We start from the raw sequence: 20,380 nt of genomic DNA on the forward strand, positions 1-20,380 counted from the left end.
TTGACAAACGACAGTGACAGTTACCGTAACCTAACTTGTAGTGGCTTTTTATTTTTGTTTGCCAAGGAAGATATTTTATGTTTATTTCGCGACTTCGATTAAAGATAGCGAAAATCTACCCCAATTCATAGTATTTATGATTGTCATGATCCATTAATCAACCGTTACGATGGCCGAACCACTATCCGCGATTCTAAATAACATTTTAAAAGTTGAAGGGATTGAAGAGGCTTTTAGTTGTTTTTTGGTGCATCGTCCAGAGAACGAGGCTCAAGACATCGCCAGGTGGCAACAGGAACTTTCAGAATATTTCAAAGCATTAAACCCGAATGCTTTAGAGGATGCCTTGCGTCAATACTTACATGTGGCCTCACAAAGTGCTCAAAGCCGAATGCAGGTGCTTCTTGAACTCTTGGAGTATTGCATAAAAGAAGGTGTACTACAAACTAGAAAAGCATGTGAATTTATCATTACAACTGATCAATTAAACTACAATAACTCACATTTCTGGATCTGTTGCTTCAAGCTGATTAAAAATGTTATTGACTTAGTAGAGTACAAAGGGGTACGGGAAATAATGAAGGGGTGTTGTGAAAAGGCCAAAGGTTTACCCTTAAGAATCACTGCTGGTATTCAACCACAAACCCAAGCCCTTATAGATGTTGCATCAAAAATAATGAACAGAGATGCTTGTTTACTGCCAGGTTATCTTCTGGTCAATGAACTGCAGAAGGTTTATTCAGAATGCCCACATTGGAGCCTAGCAGAATTATTTTCTGATTATGTAGAAAGTTTTAGACCATGTGCTCAAATGTTGTCGATCATTGGACACTCTCAAATGCGTCCTGTAGTTGAACATAGTGGTTGCCCTGAACATTTAGTTAACCCTTGGAAGCTTGATCCTTTAAATTTAAGGTTTACTTTGAAAGGTACCCTACCATATGATACAGATTTGCTGGAAAAACAAACAGGACTACTTAGATATGTATTAGAGCAACCCTATAGTAGAGATATGGTAAGTATTATTTTAGTTAAACTTTACAATGTATACAATAAATGATTACTTAACACATTGCAAAGGGCACAATTTTGATAAGTATAACACTAGGGCTATTCAGGACAATTTATTGTATAAGTTCACAGAGTTCTTTGAAACAGTGTGGTTCTATATTGGGGCATATAGTTAAGAAGTTTTTAGCTCTAAGGCTATGACTATCTATAGCATCCCTAGAAATAAGTTTCTCAAATAAATAATTCTTGTTTCAGCTAAATTTTTCTTACACAAATTAAAAAATTATATCAATAGTTATTATCAAATTTGAGCCAGCCCAATTCTTTAGTCTTAGCAGAACCAGAGTCACATTTTCTTAATCCATTTACAAATCTACATATATTTTGCACATGTTTAATTCTTTTCTTATTTATTACATGGACAAATGGCTAATACACTATAAAACAATATAAATATATTATTTGTGATTCACATAGCATTTTTCTTGTCTTATTCATTATCTCTATTTTATTTTCTTATTCATATTCTTAATCAATATGTGCCTATTTGCATTAAAGTAACACCATTTAGATATAATACCTCTTTAATAAGATTGACATGTTTCTTAAAATTTAAATTTACATCTAAATACAATCCTTTCAACTCTCAAGTTCTTTCCACAGTTTGGAAATATTAACAACTTGTCTCAACTTTCATAGAGAGGCAATTTAATATACTATTTCTCTTCATTTCTGAACAAAAAAGATGAACCATGATTTTATAAGGATTAATTTTTAAGTTGTGCTTCCTTGAAAAATTATTGATACCCTTTAAATCTAAATTTAAGAGCTCAGCAGCCTGTTCTGGATATTTAGGATCAAACTTAAACAAGAATTATGTATCATCAGCATAACATTGAATATGAAAAAATGATGTACTTCAAACATATCTGCTGTGCAGATAAAATGACACTAAGATATAATAATAAAATTAAGCTTCAAGTAATAAAAGTAATTACATCAATATCTGGTCACAAGTTTGTTAATACCATAAACCTAATTAATTAGACCTAACTCTGAGGCAAATTTTGAATAATTAATAATAATCCTTTGGATCTAATAAGACAGCTACTATTTATGGCATTTAATGAAATGCTCAAATTATCACTTTTTTGAAAACTTTGTAACCATTAAAAAGTTCAAATATCCTTCTTGACATAAACTGAATACTACAGTCAATAAACACTGCATAAAAATAACTTTCAAAACTTATAGCTCCTAAAACAAGTGGCAACAATACTTTTTATGCTTCTTAGCCGAAGCCAGTTCACTGCCAATCCCTTAAAAATTATGTATCACACATCTCTTTTACTGTACTTCAATTTTCTTCTTTAGGTCTGTGGAATGCTTGGTTTAAACAAACAACATAAACAACACTGTCAAGCCATAGAAGAACAGTTAGTTGAGTTGGTGATAGCTGCTTTGGAGAGAACTGAAACCGATGGAGAAGAAACTGATGGACTGTGGCTGCATTTGTCTTCACAGCTGATATATTTTGTCTTGTTTCAGTTTGCTAGTTTCCCTAATATTGTTATGTCTTTGCATACAAGATTACAGGTAAACTTCAACTTTTTTTGCTTATACATGATATATAAATTTAGTCCATTCCAGGGTAGAGACTTGAGGAGAGGTAGGGATCAGCTTATGTGGGTGTTGCTACAATTTATATCAGGTTCTATACAGAGAAATCCGCTATCAAACTTCCTTCCAGTACTGAAACTATATGAACTTTTGTTCCCTGAAAATGAAATGCCTTTGCCAGTACCAGATTTTAATCAACCACAATGTACAAGACAAATGGCAATGACTTGCATTTGGATCCACTTATTAAAAAAAGTAACTAAGTTGTACTGATTTAATTACCTGTAATATATAACTGGTTTGTTTTAGGCTCAAGCTGAATCAAGCAACATAAATTGGCCATTACCAAATAAATTGAGGTCACATCATGAGTTTTTGCAACATTTAGTTCCACCCAGTAATAGCTCTTTGGCAATGGGGAATGATTATAGGATAGCTTTACTTTGTAATGCTTACAGTACGAATCAAGAATGTTTTAGGTAAGTGCAGGAATCAAACATACTTTATTGATTTATTTTATTATTAGATTAAGGAGTCAGCAGCGACTTACCTATATGTCATAATAACCACATACATAATAGTGTAAATCCGATATATATTTTTTTTCAATTCAATTTCAAAATAGATTAATTGAGAAATTATGTTTTTGAGTTGGAAGAGATCCAAGCTTTCAGTAGTAGTGGTGTCATAAATTTATTTAAAACTTAAGTAAGTAAAAGTGTATGATAATTTAATAATACAGCAGATTACTTCTTTATAGCAAACCTATGGCAGCCTTAGTAGAAACAATTCAAGGTAGCACAAAAACTGGAACTCCAAACTGTCCATTACCTACTTGCCCTTTAAGTATGGCTGTGCTGGACTCCTTGACAGTCCACTCTAAAATGAGTCTTATACACAGCATAGTAACTCATGTTATTAAATTAGCTGGAAGTAAATCAGGTAACCATTTAGTTAATTTTTCAATTCCCATGTTTTAACTATTTTGGTTCTTGTGTAGGAGTGCCATTGGCTCCAGCATTAGTAGAAACTTATAGCAGGCTTTTGGTATATACTGAAATAGAATCTCTCGGCATTAAAGGCTTTATAAGTCAGTTGCTACCTCAAGTCTACAAGTTTCATGCTTGGGGTACATTGTATACATTGCTAGAGATGTTCAGTTATAGGATGCATCATATTCATCCACATTACAGGTAAAAGATAAAATTATTTTTAATGACTGTTATTAATGATTGTTTTAAAACTTTTAGGGTTCAACTTTTAAGCCATTTACACTCTTTGGCAGCAGTTCCACAAGCCAACCAGACTCAATTGCATTTATGTGTTGAATCGACCGCTTTGAGACTGATTACTGGTAAGTAAATCAATCTGAACGACAGTAAATCTTAATAAGCTTTGTATAATCTTGAATAAATTACAATAATTTCCTCATTTTCATGTACTTTTGTAGGTTTAGGGAGTGGTGACGTCCAGCCAGAACTTTCGCGCTTCCTTCAAGAGCCAAAGACGATCGTTTCGGCGGAATCGGAAGAGCTAAATCGTGCGCTGGTTTTGACTTTGGCCAGAGCAACTCACGTCACCGGTTCGGATGGCAATTGGTGTCACGATTTGCTCGCTACGATCGCACAAAGTACCCCGCACGCCTGGGCTCCACACACTTTAGAATGTTTTCCCAGGGCGCTGCAGGAATTCTTTAATCAACACGCGGTACCGCAAGAGAATAAACAGCAACTGAAAAAGGCTGTGGAAGGTATTATCAAATTGATTTTTTTCAAATTGAAGCATTGGATTTATTGGTCTTAATTGTGAAATATTTAATGCGACTTTTATATTTAGAGGAAAATAGGAAATGGGCCTCCATGAATAACGAAAACGATATTATGGCCCACTTTGGCGTTCCTGGGGCTCCACCACTATTTTTATGCCTTTTGTGGAAGATGTTGCTTGAAACAAACCACATCAGTCCTATTGCTTACAAGTATGTTTTTCCAGTTATTAAATATATTATATTATTTTGTGATGCTCTTATTTTTTTGCAGAATCTTGGAACGGATTGGAGCAAGAGCACTTTCGGCCCATTTACGCAAATTTTGTGACTGTTTGGTTTTTGAGTTCAGCAATTCTCCCGGGGGACAACACGTTAATAAATGTGTGGACACTATTAATGACATGATTTGGAAGTATAATATTGTGACTATTGATCGACTGGTCTTATGTTTGGCACTTAGGACGCAGGAGGGTAGCGAGGCTCAGGTAAATAAGTAAATTTTTATTTAATTATCTTAATGTCTAATCAAGTAAATAAAAGACTTGAATAAATGGAAAAAAAACAAGTGGCAAATAATTTTGTATCTTATCTGGAAACTAAAATGGAATATTTTCTATTAAACATACCAGCAGAGTTAAAATAAGAACTATTGTTTTAACAACTAAGGGCTTTTAACAAAGCCTTAAGAAAAATAAAAGAGCACTGAGGACGTTGTAGAAATACAGTAGAGTCTCGATAACGTGAACGTCCCATAACGTGAACATCCCTAAACGTTAACAGCCTAATTGGTATTCAGCCTATTTTAAAACGTGAACGCCAAAAATATCTCGCCTCTATAACGTGAACAAAAAAATATTTATACCGTTTTACCCGTAGGCATTAAGCGGCATTTCCTATGTTCCCTTTGTCGGCAACTTAGTGCTTTTGCATATCGCCGCCAAATTGTATATCTTGTTTGTACATGTTTGGAAGAGATATGAAATTTGCGTCTTATTCAGTGTTTGTTCGCCGATCAATACGAAACAAGCACGATGTCTACTAAGAAAGTAAATTATTTAACTCTGGAAAAAAAAGCCCTCTTGTCCGATGTTAGTAGAGGTTGCGGAGTTACCTTTTTAGCAAAAAAGTATGGAATAGCCAAATCCACGGTGTGTGCAATTAAGAAGAAAAAAGACCAAATTACTTCAACAGTTGCCTTGACATTTTCTGAACCAGGTAAACGAAAATCTCTTAGACCTTCTGAATATCCATTAATGGAAAAAGCTTTGTATAAGTGGTTTTTGCGACAACGAGAGAGGAATGCACCAATAAGTGGTTTAATTTTAAAAGAGAAAGCCAAATATTTTCACAAAAAACTGTACGACAAAAATTCCGCTTTTTCTGCGAGCTCGGGGTGGTTGCAAAAGTTCAAGAAAAGATTTGGCATACGCTTCCTAACAATAACTGGTGAAAAACTATCTTCTCAGCCCGAGCTGTTTTCACCATTCTTACGTAAACTTGAAGAAAAAATCAAGGACCTAAACTTAGACTATAATTAAGTGTACAACGCCGATGAAACCGGCTTGTACTGGAAGCTTTTACCCGGAAAGACTTACGTATCCAGTGAAGAAAAAACTGCCCCTGGAAGAAAAACAGTCAAAGAAAGAATAACGTTTCTAGCATGTACAAATGCGACTGTACTACATAAATTGACTCCTTTGGTAATAGGGAAAGCTAAAAAACCACGAAGTTTTAAGAACTCTTACATTCCTGTACACTACAAAAACTCACAATCTGCATGGATGACAGCCGGAATTTTTAAGGAATGGTTCAAAGAAATTTTTGTTCCTGAGGTAAATTTCCTGCCATAGCTATACATTTCAAAATTAAAAGTTTATTTTAATTTTAGGTGAGAAAGTTTCTTAAGAAACAAGGTCTTCCAGAGAAAGCACTTCTTTTATTGGATAATGCCCCCAGTCATCCCCCAGTAAAGGAACTTTTATCTGATGATGGACTAATTCAAGTTATGTATATGCCTCCCAATATGACACCCTTAATTCAACCTATGGACCAAAACGTTATTAGGTTGACTAAACTGCATTATCGCTCCATGTTTTTGGCAATGGTTGTAGCTAATAAATCTAAGGACATGAATGTCATTATCAAACAATACAACCTCAGGGATGCTATTTTAAACTTATCACGAGCATGAAATAAATTAGAACCAGCAACCATTAAAAAGTGTTGGAAAAATATTTTCGAAAGCCAAAGCAATGATGATCGTGAAGACACAATACCCTTGGCAACTCTTCGTCAAGAATTGCTAAGCCTGAATAGCATTGTAGAGACTAACCTCAGTTTATTAGAAGAAATTGATCCAGGGCAAGACTTCGAACATAGAGATATCGAAGAATGGAATAAAGATGACTTCGTTGAACATGATGAGAATTGTACTGCAGTGTCTAATGATTCAGAAACCGAACAGGATCAAGATCCAGAGGTTTCTCAGGCTATGGATAAAGTCACTCACGTTGAGGCAGTTCGTATATTTAACAGAGGTCTAGAATGGGCGGAGCCAAACAATGCCGACTTCGAGGATATTCAGTCTTTACACAAATTACGTGAATGTGCAACTATTCTTTCAAACAAACAACGTATCCGTCAAACAAAGTTAGATAACTTTTTTCTAAAAACAACGGATTAAATATAAATAATGTACATTGTACTTACTTAGATACATATACTTACCTATATAATAAATATTTTTTTCTTTATACCATGTATAAACATATACATATACATTTTCAACTATGTATTACTAACTGTATAGTTGTAACAAAGCGGTTCTAATTCTCTCATTCATTTCAAAGAACAGAAAAAAAAACATATTTTTGTTTAAAAAGTATTTCGTAGAAAACAATAATTATTGTTATATATAGATTACGGGTTACCTTTCGTTATTTTCGGCGAATTTGATTTGACACTCATTTAACGCATTTGGATATAATTAGCATCACGCGCTTCCCGTCAAAAGCTCTCTGTCTTTTAATTGCTCTAGTGGCCGCCAAAGAAAGTCTTATCATATCTAAATTGTGCCAACGACCACTCACGGCACGTACGCAATTTCTTTTAATTATTGAATCATTATTTTTTTTTTTTTTTGGATAAACCAAGCCACCACACGTCAGTGTAGAGGATATAAATTGAATAACTAAATACCCTAGGGGGAAGTCAGTCTTGATCACTAGTGCGGAAAAGTTAGTTTGTGCCCGCGAATTACCAAAACCAGACTACAAGGTAAACATGTAGATCTTTTTGTTTTTTTTTTGAGATTTTTCTGGCTATTGTACCATTTTATTTTCTTTTTATTTTATTTATTTTTTTTCTTTTCTCTATATTTTCTCTGTACCGATCTTGATATTTTTTTTTAATTTTTTTCTTTACATTTAAATCACTCTAGTGGGAACGATGATTTACCCTGAGAACCGTTACATTAATCCTCGCCCTTTATACACCTATAAATCTAGTAAATACTTATAAAGCCCAACTAAATACTAATCTCGATTTAGTATTTTGTTTTGTATCTTTTCGTAACTTTGACATTTTTATTTACTACTCTTATACTCTGTTTTGTTTATCTCTATTTTCTCCAATTTTGTAACTTCCTTAAATAAAATATTTTCTTTTAATTTTAAAATAAAGCTTTTAATGTCTTTTACCCTGATTATATTATTCCCTGGGGATTAAATAAGCAGGTAACTGAACACTTGCGGGTACGAATAACTTGGTGGCAAGAACCCGATTTAACGATCAAATCTATAATAAATAAATTAAACGCATAATCTGCTCCGTCGGGATCAGCAATGATCCCTGGTGGCACGCTACCTCTGTCTGAAAATCGTTAATAAAGTCTCCGAGTAACCTAAATTTAATCCTAGCGGTTACATAGTATAACATGTTTTTGTTTGATTTTCCAATAAAATATATATTCAAAGTACATATACGTGTTAAGTTTATCATGCGATTAACTTTATCCAGTAACATGAACACAGTCATCCCTAATTAGTTCACGTTATCGAGACTCTACTGTATGCATAATCAACAAATACAATAAAATAAATAAATTACTTGATAAAGCATTAGGATATATAAAATTAATAGTAAAAAAAAGGTAACATTTAAGAGAAGCAAATCTTCTGGCAAAGAGTTTCTCTTATTTTTAGAATGATTATTAGTATAAATAATTGGAAACGTATAGAGTAAAAAATATGGAATTCTGTTCAGTTTGGCTGAACGGAAAATTATTTTAATTACACTTAAAAAAATCTTGAAAATTGATTTTTTTAATACGATTTTTTTGAAAATGATTGCCAAGAAAGACCTTTTTAAGTAACTGGAGTAATAAATTTACTTTAAGTTCACATATCGGCCTGATTTTTATTTGACATGTTTCTTTAAAGTGTTCTTTAATTGTCGTTAAAAGTATGAATCAAATCAATCGTTCAATAGAATTTCTTTTGTCCACATTAATGTTGATAAAATGTGTGATTTTTTTTTAGCATGCTCTATTATCTTAACTTAAAGGGATAAATCAGATGTTCACAGTTATTCTAAACAATTTTTCATATTTCCTATAAAAAATATTAAAATCAACCATCACCATTCAATAGATCATAAGAATAAATATAAAAAACATAACGGCTATATTAATCAAAAATTTTGGTTTCTTTCATTTTCGAATTCCTAAAAACTAAAAAAATTAGCCCATAAACTCGAAAAAATTTTGACTTTTCAATTTAAAGGATGCTATAGTTTGGAAGGGGGTTCTTTTCAGGATATATGTTTGTATGAGAAAAAGTTTTATTTTCATCCCAAAAACACGGCCTTAAAATATTTGTGTAATATTTTGTAATACCCTGTATAACACGTTAAAAGACACCCTAACTAGCTAGTTCAGCTTAGTTAGATTTTCAATTGAAAATGCTCATATTATAAGGTAAGATTAATATAGGTTTCTATTCAATCAGAAACAAAGAGTTTTGGTTAGAACTAATATGTGTATTGGAGCACGGATAGTTGCTCTAAAATGTAGATGCAAGAAAGGATTAAAAATATTAATTAGAAAAAAGGATGACTAGAGGCTTAGCGCCGTATTGCTCCTTTTTGAAGAACAAACATTATTTAATAAGAATTAAATGAGTGCTTGTACTGCCCAGAATGCTTACAAAAGTGAAACATATAAAAGCGTTTCTCTGATATAAAAAAAGAAAGCAACGACAGTGATAATAGTTTTTGAAATTTACAAACCCACGCACATTTCTAGGTCTGTTCGTTTATAATTCAACTAGTACTGCTAAAAGCTACCGAATTTCGCAACAGAGTGTCTGATTTCGTAAAAGACAACTCTCCCGATCATTGGAACCAGACGAATTGGCATGAAAAACATCTGGAATTCCACCGGAAGTATCCAGAAAAATTCGCACCCGAAGAGCAATCGAGTGGTTATCATCCATATTTCGGAAATGTTTGTCTTAGGTTTCTTCCTGTTTTTGATATTGTTGTGCATAGGTATGTAGTCTTATTTAAAAATCCTTGCTTATATACCAAATTGACATGTTTTTTTTTCAGATTTCTGGAAATAGCTCAAGTACAAAAAAGCCTAGAAATACTACTCGAACATCTCGGCTGCCTTTACAAGTTTCATGACAGGCCTGTTACTTATATGTATAATACTTTGCACTATTATGAAGCAAAGTTAAGAGACAGACCTGCCTTGAAAAAAAAGTAAGTGTTTCGTTCTAAAACAATTATTAATTTATAAAACTTACAAATTTTTTAGGCTAGTGGCTGCAGTCCTGGGCAATTTAAAAGAAACCCTCTCAGAACAGTATCAGAATTTCTTGAATAGGAACAACTCTGAGGAAATGTTTTCTCCTGACCTTGACTATTACATTCAACTCGTAAAGTAAATGCTACGGTTTGCTCGTATTATATATTTTTTAAATTAAATTACTTATTGTAGACGCGTCGTGGATACCATAGGAGGTTCTAAAGAAAACTCCATGACAGACTGGCGCTTTAACGAATTCCCGAATGAAGGCGCTCATATTTTGTATACCACTTGTGTGGAACTCATGGCTTTGTCTGCGGGACCAACTATTGTGGCTAATAGTCTCTTGGATGTTGTAGCCAAAGGTAATTTATTGATTTATTAATTAATTACACTTGAGTTATTATTAACTATGCTAACTTTAAAACATAGAAACATTTACAAACTAAAATACAATATAAAAGGTATCCTCAAAAAAACTTTATCCGCAGGTTCTAGTTTTAGTAAGATTCAAAAATAAAAAGAAAAGTATATTATTAACATTGTCCGGCAATTGACCCCTAAGGAAGCTGCCTTTTAAAGTGACGCCTGTGAACATTTTTTTTTTATTATTATTTTCGAAACGGCTTGAGATAGAATTAATAAATTTTCTAACTTTCTGCACTAAATTTAAAAAACGTAAAAGTACTACTTAAAAATAATGTCCAAAAGTGTTTTAAACAACCGCCTTAGGATATTTTTAGGTTTTTTTGTAAGCAAATTTTTTGCCAATGATATTTTTTGTAAAAAAAGTTGCTGTTGTTTGACATCGCTGCAATGTACCGATTTTTGGTAAATCTGAAAATTGTTGGATTAAAAAAAAATACATTGATAGACGAATTTGATCTGTATAATGATATTTTTTTTTAAAAAGGGTTGTAGGAAATTGGGTTTGTCTTCATAAGACTTATTGAATAAGGGATCGAGGTCTCTTTCGAGCGTTAGGCAGTCGTTAGTGGAGTTTAAGATTCCGTAACAGTATTAATATATATTGCATCAAAATGGAAAGGGCAATTCGAGGTTTGGGCGATCATTTGTACTTTATTTTGTTATTCATCATTTGTTATTACCAAGTTTGTTGATGTTGACGAGAAATTAAAAAAATATCGTTACTTGCAGGAGAAGTGGAAAATCTTGAAATTCAATTTTTAATTAAGTGATTTCTAATTTCTGAACAGGATCTTGAAATACCTTCGTTAACCCTTAATAAATTCACCAAACCATTTTAATATATTGTTCAGGATTTGCACTAAATTCTGCCTAATCGTGAGTTCTAAGTATATAGCAGAAAAAAAATGAAAGACTTTAAGTTCTTTAAACTCGCTAGAGGACGCAACTTTTATGGTCGATGAGAAAATAGGATTTTTATTAAAAGTTGCTTATTGATCTCAACCAAATTGCCTGCCATACACATACACGGATGTTTGCGATCACTTCTGACCATTTTTCCCTATCTCTGGTGGTGTGAATTAATTCTCCTGTGGTTCCTATTCCTGTACAATGTTTTATATTTTGTAACCACAATATCCTCTTTCTGCGTAAAACTATTCCTCTCTCTATTTTCTTTTTTATTAATAGCTGGAGCAAAAGGTACTTTTTGTTACGTGACACATTGTCTGAGGTACGCTGTTTTCCTGCGTTTTATAGTGTCCAGCAATTCACGTTCTCTTCCTATCGTCCTCAAAATTGCGCCGTTTTTTTTTACCGTCTATAGAACTTTCAAGATTCTTCGATAGATCCACATTTCAAATGCTACTAGCCTATTCATTGTGCTAACCTTAAATTTCCAGCCTTCCATGCCATAGAATAGTACAATCATACGTAACATTTTGTGAATCTTATTCTGATATTGAGGTAAGTCAGTGTTCGTAAATACGTGTTTGATTTCAGTCTTCACATAATCAAATCCAGTTTTTTAACTATCTGGGGATAGATAAACTTTTTTACTCATTCTCTCATATCTTATGAGAGTTTCGCATTCTGGAACTCATCTAAGTTGCGGCTGATTACTAGAAAATTTGTCTTCTTTATGTTGATGTTAATTCCCATAATTCGGCCGTGCGTTCTATGTCCAGGAGCCTTTTGAGGTCATTCATATTATTATGTATCAGGACTGTCTCATTTGCATATTGTATGTTGTTGATCCAAGTGTTTATTTTGATTCTAATCTCTATTATGTTCTAATTGTTGTCCTTCGAGAGCTTCTTGGAATTAGGTAACAAATTTTAACAGATTTTTAGAGATGCCTCGCGCAGAGTCACTTATATGTATGAAGATCTAATAACCTTTTCCTATTTTGATATCAATAAAATATTAAATGCATTAATAAGTATTTATTAAGATGCCTGGACAGTAAACAAGAAACCACGCTACTGTGAAGTTATTAGCAGTAGGTCTGGAAAAAAGTTACTTTGACCAAATGTCAAAATCTTATTATATCAAAATTTTGATTATCTCAGTTGCGTTTTGTATTATTTGATTGCTCCTTTAAAATGCCTCTAGTACTAAGAGTGATACTAATACCGCGTCGCATGGGAATATTTTTTCCGAGATACAGCTCATAGTCATTTTCTTAGTTAGATACTTGGTACAAGTAGATGTTTATTAACCTAACCTGCTTTATATTTGCTAAAAACTTTCTGTTCATTATATCGCAAAAAAATATATTATGCAATCGCCTAGTATAACGAAATAAAAAAAAATAATTTAGGGTATGTGATGATCCCATCAAATGACATACATCAATGGACTAACGCTATTGGGCTAATATTATCTGCGTTACCGATAAGCTACTGGAGTGTGCTGCATGACAGGCTGTTGCAAACCTTATCGGAATTAGAAACATGGCCTTTTGACGTATCACCGTTTAGAATGTTTAATTTCAAGGTAAATTTAATAGCGCTATTGTTGTAAAAGTTTATTTTTTCCTTTTATCTACGTCTAAGTTATCAGACAGCAAAATTCCTTATTATTTTATATTTTAGGAAACCCATTTAGGACTGCTACACAACAAATACAGCTACATGTTAGCCTTAGCACATTCGGTATGGCATCATGCTGGCCCTGGGCAAATTGCCAGTGTACCCAGATGGGTAAGAGAATGTCTTCCAGCAGTCGTACGAACAGAAGAGCAGTTTCTATTTGTGTGTCATCTCGTGGGGCCCTTTTTACAAAGGTAATTTGTTACACTAGATGACTAGTTTCAAAATCTTTTTTTTTACCTGTCTGAGAGAGTCATAAAAAGATAAAACATCATGCTTTTAAAAAAAAATTAAAACATTACTACTTACAGCCTTAAATCTGTATTAAATATCTTTAATGCTTCTGTTTAAAATAAGACAACGTTTTGTATGTCAGTGTAAATTTTTTTATTAAAAACAGCTAAGTGCTTTCAGTCTGTTCTTCAGAACCGCTCTGTGATAATAAAAATTATGTGACCAAATATAAAGAATAATAAATACTTACTTGTGAAAAAATGAACAGAAAACCACTATATAACAAAGAACGCAAAATTCATGCCCTTAACCTACCATTTTCGAGGGAAAACTGCTATACATTCAAAATCAATCAAAAATGTAAAATCAGTAACAGGCGTTTTAAGACGCATTGTAATGTTAAAATATAGTATATAGTATATGAGTGCAAAAAACATTAACTATCACACATAACCTTCGTTTATTATAAAACAGATGTTAAAAGGAATTATAGGTATAGATTTGGAGAAAAAATTTAAGGTTGGGCTTCTAAGGCTTATTTTATTGTTTTAATGTGAAGGCAATGAAAAGGGCTAATTTTAATTTCTCTTGCTATTTCGAGATACTCTCTGTAATCTTTAGCTTTAGAATCTATGATTATATATGAATTCACTATCTTGGTTGTGCTTTGAAAAATTGAGATGCTGCCCAAAAAGCGAAATTTTGGTCAATGATCTATCTACATGCTCTTTAATTCGTGTTGAAAGTGAATAGAGAGTAACCTAGGTTTGCTTGCCTTTTTGTTTTTGTTTTGGAAATTTGTTTGTCAACAGTGCTTGGGTCGTATCCACTGTTAAACATATTATTATACATTCATTGATAAAATTCGTTGAGGACATTGGGGTAAATGGGCAGTGTGAATAAAAATTCAGTAAAAGCTAAAACTTACATTTTCCTAGCAAATGCTTAGTTTGTAGTGAATAAAAATAAGTAGTAGCTTTTACTAAAAATGCAATTAGCAAAAGCTAAAGTTTTTAGCATTGTCTGAAAAGGGTGTGAATAAAAGTAAGTAATTACTAAGAATATTAAGGAAAAGCTTACATTTTGCAAGCTTGTTAGATCCTGGCTTAAAAATTTAGTATTATTAAACAGTGTGGCAGAAATGGCTGCATTTATGAATATAAGATCTGTAAAATTTTATCCCAAAAGAATAGAAAGTCGTGCCGAAGAATACCACGGTCTGTATAGATTTAGTGAAGAAAATGTTGAGTGGGCTAACCATTTTTTGGAGCCAAAAGTAGAGACTACAGGTGGTGCATTGAGTCCAAAAAACGAACATTCAAATATTTTTGCGCTTTCTAAGTGATCCCGGATTTCAAATAGAGATCGGAAAAGATGAAGGAGTTCATAGAATAACAATATGTAAAACGATATCTCACGTTTTACCAAAAATAGTTGAAAAGGCAGGAATTTGGATTAAATTTCCTATAGAAAACTCGACTGACCAGGCAATCAACGAATGGGCACAGTTGTATAGATTTCCCTGTGCTTTTGCTGCAATTGATTGCACTCATGTACCAATAATAAAGCCATCGCTACATGGTGACGAGTATGTTAATAGGAAAGGCTGGTGTAGTATAAATGTGCAATCAACTTGTGATGCAAAAGAAATTTTTACATCCGTAGATGCTCAATGGCCTGGCTCGGTGCACTACAGTCGTATTTTAAGACAGTGGCGGCTCGTGACAGTTCAGGGAGGTAGGGCCAAACCTTGATCTAATTTTATCATGACCGAACGAGTGATCGAAATTATTACATTTTATTATCAAAATTATAACGCAATAAGTTTTCAATTTTTTTTGTAGATAAAAATATGTATTTAAAAAAAAACATAAAATTTGAAATTTAAGGAAATCAACTTACCAAAACTACGTGGAAATGTCAATACTTCAGGTCACAGGCAACATACAGTTTTCCATATTTACAGTAAGGAACACAAATAAGTAATTTTATTGTTTTTAATAACTCAAAAAAATAAGGAGCTCAAAAAAAGTATATAATATAATAGTCAATTAAACTGAATTGTTTTACTTAAAGTACACGATATATAAAGTCCATTCTTCGTTCTTTTTTGTTAGCAAATTTGTCGATTACTTTATTATTAAAGTCCTTAATTGAATTAACAAATTGCTTCTCTGCGGATAACATACCTAGCGCACTGAGTCTTTCCTCCTTCATTGTGTTCCTAAGAAAAGTTTTAATTCTTTTTAACATTGAAAAACACCTTTCTGCTTTCGATGTCGTCATAGGCATGGTTGCCAGGGCACTTAATAATTGTATGGTCTCCTCAAAGGTACATTTTAAGCAGTCTTCGTTTAATAACACCAAGAGTGGCACAGCTCCAGATCCTGAAATTGAGTTTAGTTCCTCTCTTTCATATAAAACTTGCAATTCTGTTTTAAGCCTATTTTTATTTAAAAAAGAAAATTCTCTACATGTTTCTTCTAGGTACTTTTCTGGAAAACATTCTCTATACACGGAAAATTGTTCATGGGCAAATAAATTTGTAGCCACTAAGTGTCCAGTGAAATTAAATCTTAATTTTATTTGCATCAAAATTGCATCACAGATTTCTAAAGCTGTTTGCTTCTTAGTATTTTCTACTACAGAGGTACGCAATCTCTTTGATTGTGGTTCTCCTTCAACTTGTGATGTTGTATTTATTTCAATTTCCTGAATAACTTGGTCCATATTATCCCTAATAAGTTGTATTGCTCTTTCAAAGTTGTGTAAGTCTTGTTTAATTTTTACCGAATCCGTACATTCTTTTTGTAACTGATTAAAAATTACTTCTACATAAGGCATAATTTTATGGAAAATTGATAGCCAGAAAACAAAATGTTTACTTTGCAATTTCAACTTATTTCCACTGGCTTGATTAACTGACGTGTTATCGCGTGATGTTGTTTCGATAATTTCCATTACAGTAATTAAATCTTGTCTATTTTCATAAACAGTATTTATTCCTCTTGATTGGAAATTCCAGAGAGTTTGAGATGAGCGCGGTAATCTTTTCTCAATAACTTCATCCAATATTTTGGTTCTTTGAGGAGAAACAGAAAAAAAGGAACATAACCCAGTCAAGTTTGCAAAAAAAATTCGAGTCTCGGAATTAATGGAAGTCGCACTGGCCATTATTAAATTTACTTGATGTGCATAGCAGTGAATTTAATTAGCCAAAGGGTATTTTACTTTAATTTTTGCTTGTACTCCATTCAAACATCCACTCATAACCGATGCTCCATCATAACTTTGCGCAATTAATTTATTGGGGTGATCTTTAAGTAAAGCGTCCAAAACTTGAAGTATGCACTGGGAGATTGATTCAGCATCATGATCCTTTGGATTGTAAAAATTCCAGAATCTTTCAACAGGCTTACCAGCATGCAAGTATCTAAAAACAATTACGAGTTGAAACTCACAAGCAACGTCAGTGGTTTCGTCGGTGATAACAGCCACAAATGGAGAGTTCCCTATTTCTTCTGTCACCTCTTCATGATATACATCTAACATACACTCTAGAAGCTCATTTTGTATTATTTTGGATGTCCCTTTAAAAACTGTTGATTTTTGAATATGATCCTTAAGCGTTTTGTCTAATTCTGAGCTAAAATTAATTAATTCCCGAAATATTCCTTTATTTTCGGATGTCTCTTTTTCATTGTGGCCTCTGAGAGCCAACTCAAATGCACCACAAAAACGAATGCAATTTATAATTTGATTTAACACATATCTATTTTTTTCAATTTGTTTATTTTTTTCAATAAGTTGGCTCCGGTATGCCGAGTTTAACTGAGTTTTTATATTAAATTTACCAAGCATAGAAAAATTGAAAATATTGTTCATGTGTACCTTGGATTTTTCATGTGTTTTCATTTTCTTCCATACGTGAACAAGATCATCTGTTCCTCTTCGAGACCAGGATTCCTCTCCTCCAAATAAAACACACATAAAGCAAAATAGCTTATTAGACGTATCACACCCGCACACCCAAATGTTTTTGTGTATATATATCACTGTGGCTCTACCCCAAAAGCCGCCACTGTAAGAAGATCATATATCAAGATATTTTTGGTATGATGAGAAGACGTCAACAGAACTATGGAATTATTTTAGGCGATGAAGGGTACGGCATAACACTATGGCTATTAACACCGTATAGAAACCCCACCACACCTCAAGAAATAGCGTATAATAATTTACATAAAAGAGAGCGCGTTATTATAGAACGCTGTTTCGGACAACAATCGACGTTTTAGATTCCCTGTTTTGCAACATCCGATACGATTGAACATTGACAAAATTCCGTCAGTAATCGTCAGCGCTGTAGTTTTGCATAATGTTGCTAAGTATTTAAATAACCAATTACCAAATGAAGAAGAAGTAGCCGCCGAGGATCACGATGGTGAAGAAGTTGTGGAAGATAATGATGAGCTAAGTAACGACCGTCAGCGTGGTCAACAGAGACCAGAAGAAATAAAAAATATAATTTTTCAATTGCAGTTGTAAATATACTACTAAGTATGATACCATACAGTGCGTTTTTTTTTTAATGTGGTACACAGGATTTTACATGGTAAAATTTCAAGTGCATGTTAGGCACATTTCTACTGTAGTTATAAAAATTGACACAGGCCAAGTTTGGGCTCTTAGCAGCATACTACTCCCAGCTCTTAGAATAAAAATGCTTAAATTTATTCTAAAAATTAATTTAAACATCGACTCTTTTCAAGAATGATGAATATATTTTTGGTGGATTTCTTTGTATGCTTGTTCTTTTTGCTCTTTTATTTTAGAAACTTGCGATTTATTGAATATAATATTATAGCTTTCCAAAATTTCCATCAATTTCAGGTTGGACGAAATTTTTGCAGGAACTTCCTCCGTCAAAAAATCACTTGTAGAATTTTCTGAATCACTACTCATTTTGAACGTAAACACTTAGCACTCGGAAATGATACTGGTTTAAAAAATTTATAAAAATGTGCTCGATATTTGCCTTTGTCGATTTGCACATCGGCAGTTAAAAATCGACAGGTCTGCGCCTGCAGTTCCACAGAATTTCACGGCCGACTGATTAGTCACAAAAATATAAATATAGGCCTTATCAGAATAAAAACATTTTTCTTTGAATGATTTACCAAATAAGAACTTTAAGTAAATACTAAATTATCTAGCTTTTGCTAGTAAGTAAAAGCAAAAGGTTATTCACTTAAATTTCAGCAAATGCTATTAGCAAAAGCTAAATCTACCTAGTAAAAGCTAAAGCTTAAACTTCATACTAAAAGCGAAAGCTTAGTTTTATTCACACTGCCCAATGATTAATGTGACAATTAAAGCATGACATTTTGAATAATTGAACGTTAAATTGAAAGAGGATAATGTGGACAGTTTGGATTCGTTTTCGGAATGTTATTTATTTATTCATTTTAAAGGCAGAGCCAGTTTACAAGAATAAAATAAAATAATAAAGTAGACTTATACAAAATAATAATAATAATAAGTGGCAACTATAGAATATAATAGATTAGATAGACAATTAATGATAAGGAAACGAACAAAATTATAGCAATAATAAAGATGCAGAAAATAATAAAAACGTAAATTTACAGACAATTTGAGTCTTAAAGGTATCTACGAAGGGATCAATATTAAGATCATGGTACTGGCGATTAAGAAAAATTAGAAATTTTAAATATATTCTTAATTATTTTAAAATGAATGGGACAATTCTGGTCAATGTCAGCCTTGAAAGATAGAGAACGAAGAAATGCTTTTTGAACGGCTTTAATTGTTTTCACATAAAATAAAAGAATTAAAATAGTTTAGAACAACAATAGTTAGAATAAAAAAGTTACCATACAGGCGAGGCATATTTAAGACCAGAACGAACAATTGAAAAGTAGAGCAACCAAAAAAAGACAGACAATTTACTAGAGTTACGCACAACAAAACCGATATTACGCATACCGTGAACCCTCCAGTAACACACCCTACTCGCTAATGCTAATAACAGATTCGAGAACTAAGACTGTTGTGTAATGACTTACAACTAATCTTATCGAACGACCAAATTTTAAAGGAGAGGTAGTTGTTAATGTTACTAATTGTGATATCTAAGAAATTAAAGCTATTATCAATTTCCGAATTCAAAGTGAATGTAAATTTTTAAACGATCATTGGGAACTATTTTAAAACTATCTAAGTCAGTTAAAATTTAATTTTCATTCAACAACATATTGTTCTTCTTCGTGTCTTCTGTTTAAATTATTTGTATGTTTTTTTTGAAATTTCAGAGTGACCAACACGGCATTAGTACAACTGACTACGTCGATATATGAGCTTTTGGCGCAAGTGGATGCGAGTCAGGCAGAACTAAAGCATATGGACCCGATTTGTGATCTTCTCTATCATATAAAGTATATGTTTGTTGGTGACAGTATGAAAAAGGAGATTGAAGCAATTGTGAGAAAAGTAAGGGCGCCTTTGCAATTGAGGCTGAGGTTTATTGTGCATTTGAATCTCGAGGAGGTGACTGCTACCTAGGTTATACCAAAAAAGTGTATTAAGAGATGGGAAATGTGTGTATATAAGATCTCACGTAAAAACTTATTAGTATTGTTAAGTGTAATAGTGAGCGCGCAGAGGTTTTAAAGATAGTTCTTTAAAGCAGTTTTTTATGGACATAAATAAAACTTCCTAGAAAATAATGGTGTTTTAATTTAATACTTTAAAAGTAGGTAATTTAACATTCACTTTAGTCTTCTTCTGATAAGCCTATGTGTAAAATTATTTTTTGATTCTGCTTGTATATAAAATAAAGGGCGGACCGGTACAATGCAAGTCCCAGATCTGTTTTTAGATCTATTTAATATTGTT

At 32.7% G+C, this 20,380-nt stretch overlaps 2 protein-coding genes across 2 annotated transcripts; both read left to right on the plus strand.

The window, feature by feature from the left end:
* Nucleotides 1-29: 29 nt before the first annotated feature.
* LOC126739260 (mediator of RNA polymerase II transcription subunit 23) lies at nt 30-20,211 on the plus strand. Its single transcript, XM_050444851.1, has 17 exons — nt 30-1,015; nt 2,386-2,607; nt 2,662-2,886; nt 2,941-3,110; nt 3,392-3,573; nt 3,632-3,824; nt 3,882-3,985; nt 4,082-4,381; nt 4,468-4,609; nt 4,671-4,884; nt 9,702-9,946; nt 10,007-10,162; nt 10,218-10,343; nt 10,401-10,573; nt 12,958-13,133; nt 13,232-13,422; nt 19,798-20,211. The coding sequence occupies exons 1-17, from the start codon at nt 170-172 to the stop codon at nt 20,045-20,047; spliced, it is 3,915 nt and encodes a 1,304-aa protein (XP_050300808.1). The 5' UTR covers nt 30-169; the 3' UTR covers nt 20,048-20,211.
* Nucleotides 5,930-7,265, plus strand: LOC126739268 (jerky protein homolog-like). The gene is made up of 2 exons (XM_050444871.1): nt 5,930-6,231; nt 6,288-7,265. The coding sequence occupies exons 1-2, from the start codon at nt 6,181-6,183 to the stop codon at nt 6,588-6,590; spliced, it is 354 nt and encodes a 117-aa protein (XP_050300828.1). The 5' UTR covers nt 5,930-6,180; the 3' UTR covers nt 6,591-7,265.
* Nucleotides 20,212-20,380: the final 169 nt, after the last annotated feature.

This window comes from Anthonomus grandis, chromosome 8 (genome assembly GCF_022605725.1).
Source record: "Anthonomus grandis grandis chromosome 8, icAntGran1.3, whole genome shotgun sequence".
NCBI lineage: Eukaryota > Metazoa > Arthropoda > Insecta > Coleoptera > Curculionidae > Anthonomus > Anthonomus grandis.

Coding starts and splice junctions, on each gene's coding strand:
- LOC126739260 (XM_050444851.1), top strand. CDS start 170: ATGGCCGAACCACTATCCGCGATTCTAAATAACATTTTAAAAGTTGAA. Junction 9,947..10,006: donor TTTGATATTGTTGTGCATAG/GTATGTAGTCTT, acceptor TTTTTTTTTCAG/ATTTCTGGAAATAGCTCAAG. Junction 13,134..13,231: donor TTAGAATGTTTAATTTCAAG/GTAAATTTAATA, acceptor TTTATATTTTAG/GAAACCCATTTAGGACTGCT.
- LOC126739268 (XM_050444871.1), top strand. CDS start 6,181: ATGACAGCCGGAATTTTTAAGGAATGGTTCAAAGAAATTTTTGTTCCT. Junction 6,232..6,287: donor AAGAAATTTTTGTTCCTGAG/GTAAATTTCCTG, acceptor TTTTAATTTTAG/GTGAGAAAGTTTCTTAAGAA.